The sequence below is a fragment of the Schistocerca cancellata genome, chromosome 4 (assembly GCF_023864275.1).
Source record: "Schistocerca cancellata isolate TAMUIC-IGC-003103 chromosome 4, iqSchCanc2.1, whole genome shotgun sequence".
In the NCBI taxonomy this organism is placed as follows: Eukaryota; Metazoa; Arthropoda; class Insecta; order Orthoptera; family Acrididae; genus Schistocerca; species Schistocerca cancellata.
The window spans coordinates 59,102,939-59,121,333 of NC_064629.1; the positions used below are offsets into that span (position 1 = coordinate 59,102,939).

At 35.8% G+C, this 18,395-nt stretch overlaps 1 protein-coding gene across 6 annotated transcripts in view; it reads right to left on the reverse strand.

Annotated features, from left to right (window-relative positions):
• Positions 1 to 2,912: 2,912 nt before the first annotated feature.
• The window catches only part of LOC126183431 (N-fatty-acyl-amino acid synthase/hydrolase PM20D1-like), a 291,898-nt gene continuing 276,415 nt past the window's right edge, over positions 2,913 to 18,395 (reverse strand). For all 6 annotated transcript variants that reach the window (XM_049925409.1, XM_049925407.1, XM_049925406.1 and 3 more), the window contains one exon: positions 2,913 to 5,164. In XM_049925409.1, coding sequence (XP_049781366.1) covers positions 4,923 to 5,164 — 242 coding nt within the window. In that variant the 3' untranslated portion in view covers positions 2,913 to 4,922. The remainder of the gene's footprint in view (positions 5,165 to 18,395) is intronic.

The following is an 18,395-nucleotide window of genomic DNA, read 5'->3' on the forward strand; positions in this document are numbered from 1 at the left end:
GTCATGGCCCATTACCAATTAACAGTATTCAAGAACTGGCCAAATGACTACTGTGTAACCAGCCTCCTCCCTGGATGAATTACACTTCCTTTGGAATTACCCTTCTTAAATATAAGTCTGGCATCTGCCCTTCCCATGACACCCCCGTCACTCAGGCCAGATATTTCTAGGTACTTGACAGCTGTGACTAACTCCAATGACTGATGCTTGATTGTGTAATCAAATGATATTAGGTTTTTCCATTTATTTACATATGTCACACTATATTTATTTATTTTAAGAGTAATTTGCAATATCTGCAGCAAGGGCTGATCACTTAACAAGATAGGTAACAAATAAGAGGCAATAAAAAAGATACTTGCATAATGAGAATATATATAACCAGGACCAGTTTAAGAACATATTTCCACACAAGTGACTTACACACACTGTACATAATATAATCAAATGGCACCAAATTAAAATCAATCAACCTGGTCTGAGAATAATTTTCCACACAAGTGAATTACATACACTGTATATAATTGAAACAAAGGGGACCAAATAAAAATCAGTCAGTCATTTGGTGCCCTCTTCTTCTTCCTCCTCCCCCTTTTCTGTCATACATTTTCATGTCAGTTTTTGCTGTTACTTGTGATATGTACTGCATACTAATCTTGCAATTGGACACCTCCGGCATCTCTCTCTCAGCTTGTGCCCCAAGCCCTGGATGTTGTATGCATGTCAGGCACATAATGAAAATGATTACTGCAAATATACTTAGTGACAAGTAGTGACAGAAGTATTGTAACTGAGGCTATTGTACAGCACATTACATTCCAGTAAAACAATCTGGAAGTGAGAGTGAGTTCGCTGGCATCACAAAAGGTTTAGTTTTGCAGTGAACCTTTGTAAAATATGAAGTTACATATAAGGTGTATTATAGTTATGTAGTAAAACCAGTGTAATTAGAATTTAATGTGTTGTACAAAACCACAAGAATAATGTACTCACTGTATCTGCCTGAAGCAAGCATAGGACACAGACAGTGTGGCAACAATGAAAAGTAAACAACAAAAAAAACACTGAAGTTTTTCATGTATTTATTTTGTGTCAGGCAGAACATAACAAATGTAGCTTGTGTATAATCTCACATTATCCAAAAACAATGGAACCTCAGAATTCACTTTGAAATATCATTGATATACAGAAGAAAGAATAGAGCCAAAATGTTCTTTGAGTATTCACGTACAAATTTAATGAAAAGATTAAAAATGTTTGCTTATTAAGTGCTGACAATAACAAAATACTGAGAAATCTTGTTTTATATACACAGATATATAGTTAATTTGCACACACAATCACATTGCTACACGTAACATCCATAAAAATAAATAAGGCAATTTATCAACATTTTTGCTGATTCATGAAAAATTATAGCTATTTTATTTTATCACAGCTATTCCATGCTGTTAACATCGCATTAACAACATTAACTTTGCTGAAGAAATACAAATACTTTTTAGACTGACTATTTTAAAATTGATACAAATAAAGCAGATACCAATAGGATGCATTGCATTGCACATGCATCTTACAGATTAAAAAATATACACATACATCCATTACTGGATGATGATAGGTCTAAAATAAATTTCACAGTTTAAACAAAAGTCATGTACTGAATAAAGCACACCACAACCATAACATTTGTTCACATCGTTATCACAAATTATGTACTCAGCCATAAGAAGGGCAATTCATAAATATTGTAAAACACAAGTATGCTACCTAACTACTAAACATTAATGGTGTCACAAGGGTGGCTCAGACAGAACTGTCTTTGTTAAATGGGCAAAATACACAAAACAACTTTGAGAGTTAAAATCATATTTTGCCAATGTTGGGTCAACACATTTCAAGCTAGCTCTTTCAGTAGGTAAAAAAAATTCTTAGATATGTGTGAAATGATTTTTGAACAGCTGATAGGAAATGGCTAAATTTATTTGGCTTGTATGATAAAGACACTGAATTCTCTTAGAGGTATTATTCAGAATGTTGGCACATTGTGCTATGAATAAACTTTATGATCAATTTCCTCCTCATAATGATGTGAAATAGATGTTCAAAAAAATCTTTGTATTAAAAGAGCACAAAATGGAAAAATGTTCATGCACAATATATTTTGGGTATTGATACTATTTCATGGTAAAGAAATGATGATTAGAAATAAATGTGTATAAATAAAGTTTAATTCTAATATGCACGGAGTCACTTAAAAAGCGTTATAGTTAACATGTATTACAAGAAACTATCCCCAAATAGGTAAAAGAGTCATACTTCTGAAAGGTGCCCACTTCCTCTGATCCTCAGGTACCTGTCTGTCAATGTTTTAACGCCACAAGGAGCTCAAAAGATACATCTGATTTTGGATATTAGCACAATGACTACATTATTTGCAAAAGAAGAAGCAGATTTTGGTTGCAACTGATTTACTCCCCATTTCCATAAATTGACCACAGCTATATTAAACATGAAATAAACATGAAAGATGCAGGATGCACTGATGGATGCCACTTTAGTTGGTTGGTCTTAGGTTTAGAGCACTCAGTGTCATGGTTATTAGCACCCTTAGTATTGCTTTGACTATAGCACCAATAAAGGTCAATGTATAAGCAATACTTATTTCATACAATATATTCTGCAATAATTAGGCTGACCTACAGCTAAAAAAGCTAAGAAAAAGATTTTAGAAAGTTCTGTACATTATGTTAGAGAAAGTATCGAACACTTCCAGTTATGCTTCAGGCAGTTGCTACATAAAGGGGCCAAACTGAGAACCAAATCTCTGTAACACACAATCAGTTTGTAGCAAAAGATACCTCCCCCCCCCCCCCCCCACCTCCACCCCCACCCAATCCCTCCCCTGTTATGATATTTTTGGCAATGGTTCAGAGATCCAGAAGAAAAATTGTGAACCACTAAAAACAGGAAGGAGTGAAAATAGAAAGCAGTGAAAATAGCTTCCTTAAATGTAATTGTGCCTGAGGTAGAAAGCAGCACTGGAGCATGAAACTATATAAGCTGGCATAAAATGAGGGAAAGCCATAGTTAAATGTACACTCAAGTCATGTTATAAGAACCAGTTGACCAGTGGAAATGAAAGAAAGGAAGATAAGAGTTTAATATCCCATCAACAGTGTGGTCATTAGAAACAAGTGACCAATGAAATATAAGAAAAGATTGTCATACATAGTGTCATTGAGCACTGAATATAAAGTGTGAGATGGAGTGAAGTTGGTGTCATTGGACATAGCACAGATATAATATGAGAAATTACTCTAAAACATTAACAGTCATGGATGGAAGTATATAAAAATAGTTTCCTTGTATGTCTTTATACATTTTCCTATTAAATTTGTTTGATAACTGCTACAGCACAACAAATCTTATTAAAAATAAGTCTGCATCTTTGTTTATGCAACTGCAATGTTATGGTGATGCTTAAAATGGTCTATAACTAAAGGGAGAGAATGGATGAACTAAAACAACCTCAGAGCAAATTTAAGTGCCTTCTATTATTATTCTTTTCCAACTTGTGTCTTCAAAAGAGCACCAAAATGCCATGGTTCCATTTCAAAGCTATTCTGATAGGATTTACCAATAATTTTATTATACTGCAAATTTAGTGAATTCAAAATGAATTCTCAGGTATGGGTTTTAACTTAATAAATAATAAGTACAGTGTCCCATTTTTAAAGTACTTCAGTGTAAAGTCTGAAGTAAAAAGCATTGATAAAATATCAAGATAAGTAATGAAAATAAATGAACTGCAGACCTCCCCACCACTAATATAAGGCAAGTAGTAACAGACGTCGTTTGTGCCCTGCATGTGAAAGTGCTTTCTGAATAATGCATAGAGTAACATAATATAGGAGATGCTGGACTTGATATACAACAGACTTGCATCCAGTACCAACTGTATATTGAGTGAGTGCACAATACATGTCTGATTCAATATAATGATGAATAAACAGGAAATTCAGTGTGTACATATGTCATGAAAAAAGTCAATGAAACAAATATTCACTATAGATTTAAAAATCGCTGCATGCAACATTACTAATACGTTAGTAACACATATGAAATAATTATAGCCAGTTCCACTTCATATGTAAAGCATTTTAAAGAGAGTTTAGTCTACATAAGAACCTCCTTACCGTTAGCAAAAAGCCAAATGAAAGAAGAAGAAAATCTAAAATTGTTTTCTATGTCTTGATGTAAATGGATTGCACCTTTCCATTATAGCTTATATTAAGCAACAACACAGCCAAGTAAGAAATATCACACCAAATCCCAGAATTAAACACTAAATGGTCTAACATTTTTATAGTTTGTCTTAAAATTTAAAACTTGCAGATATGTGCTTTCCATCTTTGTGTCAAGATAAATAGTGTACAGCAGTCTATTACTACAGTCATCTTAGCAATTATTGTAAATTCTTGGATGCTTTAAGGCCCTGCAGCTGTTGCAGATGAGAAATACATATTGCCCTTTTATTTGTTGTGTGCTACGTATGTATATATTATGGGGTAATAGTTTCAAGGGTTCTGAACAGAAATTGCTTTTGCTCAGCATCATGACATTATTTGTTACAAGGAGAGTCTGTCGAAGTCTTGTAAAGTGGAATAACTATTGATGAAACATTACTGGATGGACAGATGACATATTTTACATGTCTAATATATCCAGATTTGACTGATTTCTACTGGTCACATATATTTGTCTAATAGAGTTCTGTCTAAGGAAGTTAAACAGCAAAATAATAGACACTTTTTATGTGAGATCAATATAAGTAAATCCTATAATTGTAGTCCACAACTTTCATGCTAAGAAAAATGAACACTACAAAATGTGCTGTGACATGACATTTATCTGTAAATTTATAACTCTTTCTCTTCATTACTGATGACTGATGCTGGAACTACATTAATAAGTAGATCGGAATTCTTAATTATTCTGTAATAAAAATTAATTGCTTGATGGTAACTGTCTATGGAAATCCGTTCATTATTTCCATGGTACCGAGTAATATCCGCTGGTGTTACAATTGTTGGTAGAAATCTGTAGAGATTTGCTGTAAGATCCAGGTACCAGCGAGTATCTGTATTAGCAATGAAAACACCTGAAAATAAAAGTCACAAATCTTGTATATCTGTATACATGAAAACACGAACAGAAAAATTAAAGTATCTAGTGTTTTATTTACAATTCTGGTTCTTAAAATAGTCTGATCTTGGAAGATCAATGCATGACAATTATTTCCCTACGTTTACACTAGCCTAATGAAATAAATATTGCAGAATAAAGCATACAGTTTTGTGTGTTAGGTAAGAAAGCATATTTAAAATACAGGTCGGACGTCTGCAGAATTTTTCTGACTACACCATTCATTACAATATTTCTTGTTTGAGTTTTTACTGACTTTGAATAAGTTCTAGATGTTCTCAAAAATTATTAATTATCACCACATAGTCATATGAACTGTGAAATAAATATGAAATAAGTGATAGTCCAAATTTAATACTGAAAGAAAGTTCACTATGAAAACACATATATTGGAACTGCCTCTTGAATGAAGTGTTCACATTTACATACTATATAAAATTTTATAAAGTCATCTAAATTTTAGTTAAATATGGTTTTAGAGACTCTTCTGGACCTTGTAAACCATACATTAAAAATAATGTTAGGAGAGTAGAACCAAACTTGTGACCTGTCCATTGCCAGCCAGGAATTTTAAACATTACATCACACTATATGTGGCCGAGGCTGCAATGCTATTTAACCTCTTTGGAAAAGAGCAAATTGCTATTACAGAGCTAACTATAGCATCTTAAGTCTGAATCTTGCTAAAGCTCTTTTCTGAGAAGTAACTTGGGCATATTTGCTCCCTAATCATGCCGTCACATACTCAGAATAAGTGCAGCTCCAAGGACCAAGAGATAGAAAAACAACTGAAATCACTCAACAGAGGAAAGGCCACTGTACCCGATGGGATACCAGCTTGATTCTACACAGAGCAAATGAAAGAGCTTGTCCCTCTTCTACCAGCAGTATTCCTTAGGTCTCTAGAGGAGCAAGTGTTCCTAATGATATGAAAAAATGTACAAGTTGTTCCCATTTTCAAGAAGATTCAATGAAAAAATGCACAGAACTATAAGCATATATCTCTGATGTCATATTATGACATTTCTGGGGACAAAAAATCTTCTCTGTAGTAATCAACATGGATTCCGGTAACAACAGCGATTGTGTGAAACCCATCTCACTTTATTCATCCACAAGACCCAGAAACCAGTAAATACAGGAAGCCAGGTACATGTGCCAGGTTGCTCAACTTCACGAAGAAGTTTGATACAGTTCTACAATGCTGCCTAATGAACAAAATATGAGTGTATGGAATATAGACAAACTATGTGACTGGATTGAAGAGTTTCTGTGAAACAGAGCACAGCATGTCATTATGCACAAAGAGATGACTTCAGATGTAAAAGTGACTTCAGGCATGCCCCAAGGGAATGTCACAGGACCATTACTTTTGACAATATAGATAACATTAGAAGTCCCATGAGGCTTTTTGTGGTAATCCTACTGGCATATTAGAAGGGAATAAAAAGTGTTATGAAAAACTATAGGGCAATATCATTAACTTCAGAGATTGGGGAATAACTAGAAAAGGTAATTTTAAAACAATTTAAGGCATATTTCATTAAGCATAATCTATTCAACAATCTATAATATCGTTTCAGAAAAGGAAGATCTACTGTAACAGCAGTAGCTACTCCTATACATGAAATACTGAACAAGGTAGATGAAGGAGACAAGGTAACAGACACCTTCCTGGATATGAGTAAAGGTTTTGATACTGTGGATCATACAGATCTGCTACATAAATTAGAAGCATACAGGATGAGAGGGGTAGCCTTGCAACTACTTACCTCTTGTTTGAAAGACAGAAAACTGTTTATCAAGCTAAATTATAAAAGGAATGAACAGTTGGTAACAATCAAATCAACACACAAGATACTTCAATGTGGTGTGCCTCAAGGAAGTATACTGGGGCATTTCCTGTTTCTTATGAATGTTAATGATTTGACTGGACCCCAAGACTGCAAGGTTGTAAGCTATGCTGATAAAATATCTTTTGTCGACTGGGGCCATGATGTGTAAACTACTACAAACAGTAGTGACACCAGTTATAATGTTCTGTCGAGTTATCTTACTACAAAAAAGATACTTGTAAATAAAGAGAAGAAAGTGACAATGCAATTTATGCTTAGCTATAATCAGAGCCTAAATAGTACTCAGTTTACACCTCTATTGGCTCTTAGCTACACAAACAAACACAAATTTTTGGCTATAGTTGTTGATGAACACCTACAAGGAAAGAACATATAGACCATATTTGTAAGAAAATCAGAACAAATGTGTATCTATTGAAATAGGTCTCAACCTTTCTGAACCATGTTAGATTCAGACAAATACACTTTGGAGTGATACATCCAGATTGAGATATGGGGTGGGGCACCAACTGTCTTTACAGACAGGGTCTTCAGACTACAAATGAGGAGGTAATAGTGGTAGCTAAGGTAAACAGGAGAGACCCTTGTAGAGAAATCTTCAGAAAATATAAAATACTAGCCTTTTACTCTATGTACATCCTGTGGGCAATAATGTTTCTGAAACAAATTCCAGAATATAATCCAACAAAAAGTAATGTACATAGGTACAATACACGGGGAATGGAAAACTTTCACAGATTTGCAAGTAAAAGAAAAGACTGCAGGCTATAGTCCACACCTTTCATAACAGACTGCCATTGGCCTCAAGCCCGCTAATTTAAATACCTTAAAGAACAAACTTAAGTATTTATTAATAGAGAAAAGCTTTTATTCAGTAGAAGATTTCAAGTTGTAATATTCCATTTTAAAATGGTGTATATAAGACACTTTTTTTTTTCAACAAAAAATAATAATGTCTGATCTTCACACACTATATCAATGTGTGCATTTATGTTTCAAGTTGTAATATCTCTCTGTAAAACAGTGTATATAATGCAAGTTTGTTTTTGCAACAAAAAGTAATAATTTCTGACCTTCACTATTTATATCAATGAGTGCACTTATGTATGTTAACAAAGCTTTGTATATGTGAACTAAAATCTATGGCAATGTCCAAAAACTTATTTTTATATGGACAACAAACAAGGAAATAGACAAATTTGTTACTGAGAAGTCACTACATTAGAAAAGTGTCGAAGACCTACAGAGGATGACCCTTGGAGCAGTGTGTACAATTGACCCTCAACATAAGAAAAATGTAATGTATTGTGGAAATATAGACAGAAAGACCCTTTACTGCATGATTACATAATTGCAGAACTGTGGAAGTGGTTACTTCCATAAAATATCTGTGAAGATGTGTGCAGAGTAATCTGAAGTGGAAAAAACCATTTAAAATTAATCTTGGGTAGGGCAGATGCCACAGAGTCATCGGAAGAAACCTCAGGAAATTTAGCCTATCATCAAAGGAAGTAGTTTACCAGTGTGGGATCCATACCAGATAGGATTAATAGAGGAAACAGAGAGTAGATCCAAAGAAGAGCAGTATGTTTAGTCACAGGTTCATTTATTAAGTATGAAAGTGTCATGGAGATTCTCAGCCAGCTCCAATGGCAGATGCTGCCAGAGAAGCATTCTGCATCATGATATGGTCTACTGTTAAGGTCCTGAGAGCATATGTTTCTAGAAGAGTCAACCAATACATTGCTTCCTCCCATGTATATATCATGAAAAGAAAATGTTAAAAGTAGAGAGACTCAATCCCACTTATAGGCTTACCTCTTCCCACAAACTACATGCAACTGGAACAGAAAAAAGAGGGAAATTATGATGGTAAACAAAGTACCCTCCTCCACATGCTGTAAGGTGGCATGTAGAGCAGACACACACACACACACACACACACACACACAGAGACAGAGTTGTAGCTGCATTCAATGAGACTTCTAAATCAACAAACATGCCTTCATGTTCTCTTGGTAGTAAAACATGTCATCAATGTAGACCTCAGATCTGTAATAAAATTTCATGTAGTGGACACATATAACATCCCGGTACATTTGGCTTCTTGGAGTATGACTGTAATATTCAAATTTATATGTGATGTATGACAAGTAGTGACAGTATTGTCACAGCCCAAGTAGCATTTTATTAATTTTTAGATAGCTCAAATATTCCCACAGATGTAAGGATCCAAATTAAGTTACCTTATTATCTACAGTTTGGTGATTCACATTACAGTGCCACCAGTCCTTACCCTAAGTGTCCAGCATATATAGTGGCTAACAGTAATTCTTCAATAGTGGCAATAAATTAAGGAATTTAATCATCCTGAATACCTTCAGTTTTGGGTAATAAGATTCTCATTTAGGTAATATAGCCATTAAGCAGAAAGAATAGTGCTTCATTGTGTTGAATTTAGATGTCACAACAGTCAGTATCATATACACATATCGATGCAGTGTCATTATACATAAAGATATCAAAATCTAATTAGATCATTTGTCTGTTGATGATATATGTGTACAACCGCCAAATTGTAAAAAAAATATGACAAGAAATCAATTTCGACATCAGATTCCATGGTAACACCGTTCCGTGATTAGAGATCATTTTACGGTGTTCCATGTTTCAGAATTATATATTAACTATGGAACTTTAGTTGTTGTTAGAAACTTGGTAAGATCAACATAAACTAGTTAATTAAACTGCTGTCCATCCTTTTTTTGGGGGGGGGGATACACCATAAGAGGACAGTTCCAAACCAATGTAATGGGGCAATGGCAGGTAGAAGTGACTCCAGATGTCCTGGGGGTAAATGAGGTTTGAAAATACTTAATTGCTGCTGGTCATAAATGATCTATTTTGTACGGTATTAGATGGTGATTGCTTCTATGCAGTGTCCTGTCTACTAGTTAGAGATGTTTGATAGCTGCTTCGATATCTAAGCCCTTGATGGCTTTTACATATGATGGAACTTACAACAATGACGTTTGTTAATGGAGAAGTGAGTGGGATTTTATCAGTGATGAGTTATCCCTCCATGGGAGTCTTTAGCTGACAGTAAGCATCCTTGTGTTTGTTTTTAAACCACTGTGATATTGTGCTCTTGAAGTATCACTGTTCATACTTAAAATTGCACTGACAGGTATTCTACCTAGCATTATAAATATTTATTCATTACAGTAGTGGATGATTTGCCATATGTATTATATACTGAAGTCAGTCAAACTTCTTGAAACATAACATTTTCTGATGCATTGCTTTTTGATGTACTGAGACCACTTGATAAAGTTTTCTGTTTTGGTAATATTCTGCAGAAGAAGTGCAGCAGCATATTTCATTAGAAGTGAAACAACATTGCCTTTTTTCATATTTTGTGAGGCACAATGAAAAAATTCCCTGTGTAAACAATTTCATAGCCCCCCTAATACTGGCCTGTATGCTTCTTTACAGACAAAATCTGCTGCTGACTGTCATTAAAAGCTTTCTTAATTTTCATCTGAAATTGCTCCTAGCTATCTCAAGCCATTGTTGATCCCAGTAAGAGTAGACACAGATGGCAAAAAATGTTATTGAAAATACTGTATTGGGCAAGTTGATTGAATCACTTCAGTAACTTAACTGGCTCCTCACTAACATCTCCTGAAGGCACCTGTTGTGCAGCTGGTTCACTGACATTTTCTTGGCCACTACTATCTCAACTAAGCAGTTATTAAGAGCAGCACAGTTCTTTCATTTATATGCTGGACATGAACGTGGTGGCATTTTTATAAAATAATTGGAGTCATAGCCCCATTAAAATTCTGAAGTATCCAGCATCATCTTCATTAAAATATGTCACTTATTCATCAGAACTGTGCCAAATATGAGTAGGGATGTTAACAATAGCCAATCCTTGTTACTGAAAGCTGGTTTATTTGACAAGCATGAAATAAATTGTGAACTGAGCTGAAGCTTCTTGAATGGTGAAAAGCTGCATGAAAACAAACAATGAATTTTCTCAGATCTGAAAATTTTCATAATAAGAAGTTTCTAAAAACTTCCAGAACTCTTAAATGTTACATGATAAGTATGAACACAGGAACTTGGAAATTAATTCTGTCACCTGGTTCATCACAAGCCACTGACTTCAACTGCTTCATCCTGGTGGCCTACGTACAGGCTACAAAAAATTATATGAATAACTAACTCCTGAAGGTAGGCTATATTACATGAGTGAGCATGTAAAAATCGAGATATGTAGTCAGTACAGGGTAAAGTGGCTGATGCACAGTGACTAATTTTCATCCAAAGTGCTGGGTGAGTTCATTTGTTTGTTTGGGAGGGGAGGACAACAGTGTCTACCAAACAGCCGTTCAGCGATGGCAGAAGTGAGGCATATGCTCTGCAACCTTTCTCAAACAATTTTACACAAATTATTCGATAAAAAATTTCATTTTTGCTTTACTTGTAGCTTTATGCGTCAGGTTCATGATGATGTGTCCATCATTTTGTTAATGGCCATAGTTATTGTGATATTTACGTGGAAGTAAGACACTGCACAAAATTCATAAAAGTTTTCAATGAAAAATAGAGATTGCTATGATTTTGCATTTAGTGCATACTGCATAATATGTTAACAAAAACAATCAATTTTTGACAAAATAATTTAATTGGATAGATAAAAAATCTACTCATCAAGTGGCGGCAGAACACACACATAAAAGGAGTTTATAATTAGGCAAGCTTTCAGAGCCAGTGGCTCCTTCTTCAGGCAGAAGTGTTGAAGAGGAAGGAAGAGGGGTGAAGGAAAAGGTCTGGAGAGGTCTAGAAAAAGAGGTAGATTTTGGGAAAGTCACCCAGAACTGTGGGTCTGAGGAGACTTACCACATGGGGCAACTTCCTCCCCCATACTTGAATAATGTGATGGGATTGATGACCTTGCTGTCTGGCCCACTCTCCCAAACCAACCAACTGATCTTATGCTAATGAAATTCAAAGAACAAATATAACATGGACTGTTGTCAACATTGTGAAAATCATGGCACAATCAGCAGGAAGTAAAATTATGACAAGTTGTTGGCAGTTAATGCGGTTATACTTAAGACAGCAGGCTGCAGCATGGGGTTGATGGGTGGTGGGTTGTGGAGGGTTGCATATATCTATAAGGCCCCTATTGTTATATTGGCCACAATACTGCAGATGATATAATCTTATCTGCACTTCCACCTTAGTACTGATACACAATGAATTCTGATGTTTGGTGTTGTGTAGGGTTTTCTGGAGGTCCAGTTCTAGAGAATTTGCAGGTCATAACTGCCTCAGGGATCCACTTGTATATACATAAGCAGTAAGGTAAAGAGAGATAGTGGTGAGCCAAAACATTGAGACCACTGCCCACCACAACACTGAATGCAGTCTAGTGGTGTTGTGGACATGTGACACAGCAAGGAAAGTCTATAAATGAAGCAGAGATAATAGGGAATGATTATAGTGATGATACAGACTGCAAATGGGGAATTCCAATGACACAAGTATCTTTAGCAAAGGGCAGATTGTTAACGCCCAGTGCCAGAGAACAAGCATCTTGGAAATGGAGACACTGATCAGCTGTTCACATGCTACTGTCATGAGCATCTGTGAAAAGCAGTTGATGGAAGGTGAAACCCAAAGTGGGTGACAAGATTTTGGATGTCCACACTTCACCACAGAACATGGGGGCTGGAGGCTTGCCCACTCTCTGAAGTGTGACAGGCAAATATCTGGGGTAGAGCTGATGACAGGAGTACAATGCTGGTGCAGGCACAAGTGTTTTGGAGCACATTGTGGAACATGAGGCTCTACAGCTGATGATCCCTGCATAGCCCAATGTCATCATCAATAATGACAGTACTGCACACATGACCATCAAGACTAGACCATGGATGAATGGAAATGTGTCATCTGATTGAACGAATCATATTTCTTGTTATGTTAGGTTGATGTTCATGCTGTAGTCACTGTAATCAAGGTTAATAACTGCTTGAAACATGCACCACACTACAGATACTAGCTGATGGGAGCAGTGCTGTATTTGACCGGGCTTCCATGGGATATGTGGTGGTAATCAAAAGCACAGTAATAGCTCTAGACCGCATGTACATTACTGTGGATTGCCTGAATCCTTTCATGCTTGATGTGTCTTCCCACAGTGATGGCATTCTCCAGCTTAATTACTGTCCAGGTCACAAGGCTACAGTGGCTTGGAGAGCATGGTAGTGAATACACATTGATGTCTTGACCACCAGATTTGGCTGATATGAACACGACGGAACACATCTGAGATGGTATCAAGTTCCAGATCTGCAGCCACAAACCACCAGCCCATAATTTATGGGAATTGTACAACCTGTGTGTAGACAACAGTTGATAAGTACCTTCAGAACTCTATCAAGGACTTGTCAAATCCATGCCATGCAGAATCACTGTTGTATTGCTCTTCTACTGACTTATTTAGTATTCTAGGGCTGTCCAATTCAATTCTGTTGTTGTAGATAAATTTCTAGAAAATGGTGAACATCATCATGTTTTTCAAATACTTTCAATGCACTAAATAGAAAATGATATGTCTGTTACTACCATTAATCACTGGTTTTATATGTCCATCCTTTTGACTGGAGGTCTTGGGGACCACAGTCATTCACTACAGTAAGAAAATAAAATGCCTACAGCCATCCATATGATCTTGTTTATGGTGTAGTTACCAGTTTTGATACTTCGGTGTACCAAAGCTGAATTGATGGTTGGAGTGCTGACACGCCAGTTACAAATAGTCTGCATAAACAAGTTAAGTTGGCCACTGATGCAGTGTATATATGGATCGTGGTAACCCCTTCAACATCAACTACGGCCTGAAGATGGTGCATTGAAGTGCTGAAACTTGTAGCTGCACAATAAATGATATCACAAGGTAGGCTGTAGACATTTCATTTTCTTACAATTAATCAGTTTCCCTTAGAGGGCTTTGCTTTTGATTGGACATATATTTGAATGCTAACATGTGATATGCTGGTATGGTGAAGTCTCAAATTCCTTGGTTAGCATCAACAGAATATATGTAGCACAGCAACAATAAGTGAAGAACTGGTTGAAGAGAAAATAACTGTAAATGCAATGTTGTCTTTGAATTATGTATAAGTAAAGGTGGGGAGGGGTTAGCTCATGTATGTTACATGCTAGATCCTCAACTTACTCAACTTCACTGAATTTAGAAAGCAAACATTTAGAGATTTAAAACTTTGACAAAAATTTAGATACCACTTTAGTTCAATACAGAGGTGTTTCTATGAAGATTGTATTAACTCTCAAAAACAATAAATAAGGGCACGATGTACAGGGTGCGGAAGAACTGACTAAGCAGTTTTAAGGAGCAATAAAAAGTAAATCTGGATGTACAGAGAAAAAATGTTTTTATTTTCTAAATTAGTACAATATACCATTTAACAGTCATTTAGTTTTGAAAATAATGTCCTCAAGATGGCGGCCATTAGCATCAATACATTGTTGTAGATGATCCTCTAAGTTTCGAGAGGCTCTTGCACACATATTGTGGGGTATGACATGCATTTCGTCAGTAATCTGCTCTTTTAACTCTGGCAGGGTGTGAGGGTGGCTTTTGAAAACCTTTTCCTTCAGATATCCCCAAAGAAAGTAGTCATAAATGCTGAAATCTGGTGACTCTGCAAGCCAACCGACGTCACCCCTCAAAGAGATGAGGTGGCCTGGAAACATTTCTCTCAAAACATCAAGTGAAATTCGAGCTGTGTGAGCAGTAGCTCCATCCTGTTGGAACCACAAGTGCCCAGTCCATGTTATTCAACATTCTCATCCATTCTGGGTACAAGAAAAGTTTGCAACATTGAAACATAATGTGTGGAATTCACTGTCATGGTCACTCCTTCCACCTCAAAAAAGTAAGGGCCTACCATGCCAAATTGTGATACAGCACACGGCACTGTCACTTAAGGAGAATGTTTCCTCCAGCTGCTGTACCCAGGACTGAATAGCGTTTGCATTAGGAATGGCAATGTTGCGTGGAATGTTGAACTGTCACCAAAAAGCTCACTGTGTAGCGTTCACAGATCTGATGTTTTCATAATAAGCATGAATGGCAAAACTACAATGTGCACTGGTCCAGACCATGTTGGCTACTGAAATGGGGTCCATGACTGAACAAAGGCAGACCACGTGCAACTGCCTACCCCCACCACAGCCCCAGTGGTAATCAATAGAAACTGCTTAGTTGGTTCTGCCACACCCTGTATAATTAGAGTTATGCGACCATGGTACAGAAATGATATAGTGAAATGTTAGAAGCAAAACAGATAACAATTCAAATTTACCATTGGTCCATTGATGATGATAAAATTTCATGTAGACATATTTTTGTAATAATTTTACTTATCTGCATAACTTACACAAAATGATACTTTCATAATACTTGCTCAAAGTGACATCCCTCAGCTTTAATGCCGGCATGACATTGTTACTCAGAGGTCTGTCATCATGCTCCAAACAGCTCTGATGTTTGAACAATATCATGGCCAGCAAAACTACTTTCCAAGAGGTGTTTTTCAGTCTTTACAAGTGTTTCAGACACAAGGCTTTTCACATGTACCTACAAGAAGATAGCAAGTGGGGTCCAATCAGGTAAATGAGACTGCAATGAAATAGGACATTCTCTTCCCATCCACCTTTCAAGGGATGTCTGATGTAGATTTTCATGAGCAAAAGGTACAAAATGTACTGGGGCTTCATCATACTGGAACCATATAAATGCATGAAGATCAAGCAGGATGTCTTCCAACAATGTTGTGACTATGATCCTGAGAAACACAATGTGCTCTGGTGCAGATAGGGGTACAGGAAGCAAATAAGAGCCTTATAAACAATTATTTAATATCCACATGTTCATTACAACTCTGTGTCGATAGCTCTTGGCAACTGTACATGACTATTCCAACAGTCTTCATCGAAGAAAGGGACATACACAAGAAGGTGAAAAGTGATGATACAGCACTACACTGGGGCAAACAAAAGTAGCTCCAAAATTGGTATGAGTTCAGTGCGGATTGAAGGAGTTTGTCTGTGTGATCACAAACCCCATATTCCAAACCAGGGGATATGCAGATATGCAGTTTATCTTTCTTCTCAGTCCTTATATTATGGCGCCAATTGTTTTATTTAACTCAATTATTTGAATAGTCTAAAAAAATAGTATGTGTTGAATGTCTCCTAAAAATGTACTTGACCCGATGCAAGCTGTGAGCATCCCTTAAATTTCCATTTGCTTGTGTGTACACAAAAATCATTGGGTACAATGCCACTTCACTATGCCTGACTGACTGTACACTTCAGTTTATAAAAAAACAGACTGTAGTCTTAGAGACTTCTATACCAGACCTCTGCATCAGGACTGATCATGTTGGTGTACACATAATATCATCAATGCTTTAATGGAATTCCTGTCCCCACCTCTCATGATACACAGCTACATGTTGGTAGGATTTGTTTAACCTAAGTTGTTGGCAGCCATGTACACAATAAACCAATTCTTACATCATACAAACAATAATTCATACATTCTTGCATTCCACTCGAAGAGTTACCTTACAAGACTTATGGCTTTGTAGCTTTGGATGAAACCATTGTTTCATCATAAACAAAATACCACCCACTATTCACTAGGTCTTGATCTAACATCGTTTTCCTTTTTATCAATTTGGTGCAAGCAACATGAAACAAATGTAGCCCTACAATTTTCTTGCTATTACTCATCAACATGCCATTCACATATAAAATCATGTACAAACAGAAAATGTAGACATCTCAAGAGCCACAAAAGTGTCTTAAATTGTTAATGATAAAATATTTATTTTGTAAAATAGTGAGTGGTGCCATTAATATTATATTTAAATTTAAATAAATTATTGTGGAAAAACAACTATGTAATATAACAGCAATCTCTGCACCTGCAAAGCTGCAAGACCAAAAGTTTATTGTACTCAATTTAATCTGCATTAAACTCAAATTTGCTGTCTTTTTTGTTTGCTGTTTATTTTTATTGCTATTTTGTTCATTTATTTGGTCTCTCTACCTATAGGTGTCATCTGTCCTACAGACAGCATGTTATCTTCTCTTCTCATTTTAATGTACAGTAGTAAAAAAGGTTCTTCTGAAATAAAACATTAAATGCACCTCATCCCTTTAACAAAAAAGATTGGAAAAAATTGGTCAAATGTTTTGTTAAATGATTTGTCTAAAAGTAAGAAATAAAATAGATTAGTGTAACATATGAAGCACCTCACTTTCTGTACGTGACTTGAAGAATCATTAAAAGGCATGAAAAATGTTTCTCTAATCCAGTTTATTTCTTACTGTTACACAAGACATTTCAGAAAACATTTGGCTGACTTTTTACACATTTTTTTTTCAAGTTTCATTCACATCTTACTGACACCTCATTTGCTTTCTTAGTGTCCTCTATTCTCAAAACATCTTGAATCTAGTACTTGGTTTGGAGGAAACCATTTTGACAATTAAATATCACACCAGTGTGACTTTTCACGTGCAAAATGGCTAGGTCTTGAAGAGATGAACTTTTCCACATTTCATTTACATAGCTAGAATAGCTGTTCTTGAACTCTCAAGCTAGTCAATTTGATACCACATTTGCCCATTTCCCACACTGTGTTTTGATATCAAAATTTGGACAAAAACCCATTGTGTCATTTATAGGGAGTCTTGTTTTCACTCTGCTCTAACATTTGGCCAGATGTTTTCACATATATGTAACTCTTACAGCATGCAAACAGTTCCACCAAGATGGTGTAGTAAAGTAGTTTAATACTGATACTCAATTTACCAAACTTGAGTAAAATTCCAACAGTTTCCTCCAAGACCACTGAGATTCAGGTGAAATAATGATTACTGTAGGTTTCTATGTTTCAGTTTCATAGAGTGTGCTCTGAGCCCACAGTACAAGAAATAATCACCTGTTAGTGTTCACACCCAGGGCTCTTAGTTTTTAAAGTAGGCAATTGTGTATCTATTAGGCATGTTTTCTCTCTTCTTTATTTCAGTTAGCATTTTCATTCAGCTCCATTTAAAATATCTCTGCTTAGATATTTATCTTTAGCTTTGTTGTTCTCTTTCACTATAAATTTGTCACTGTATGAACTATTGTTTCATTTACTGATGGCTATTCAACAAATAGCTTAGCTACAAACTCTGCAAAAAATTATCTTGAGATATTTGTTTTGTTATAGAATA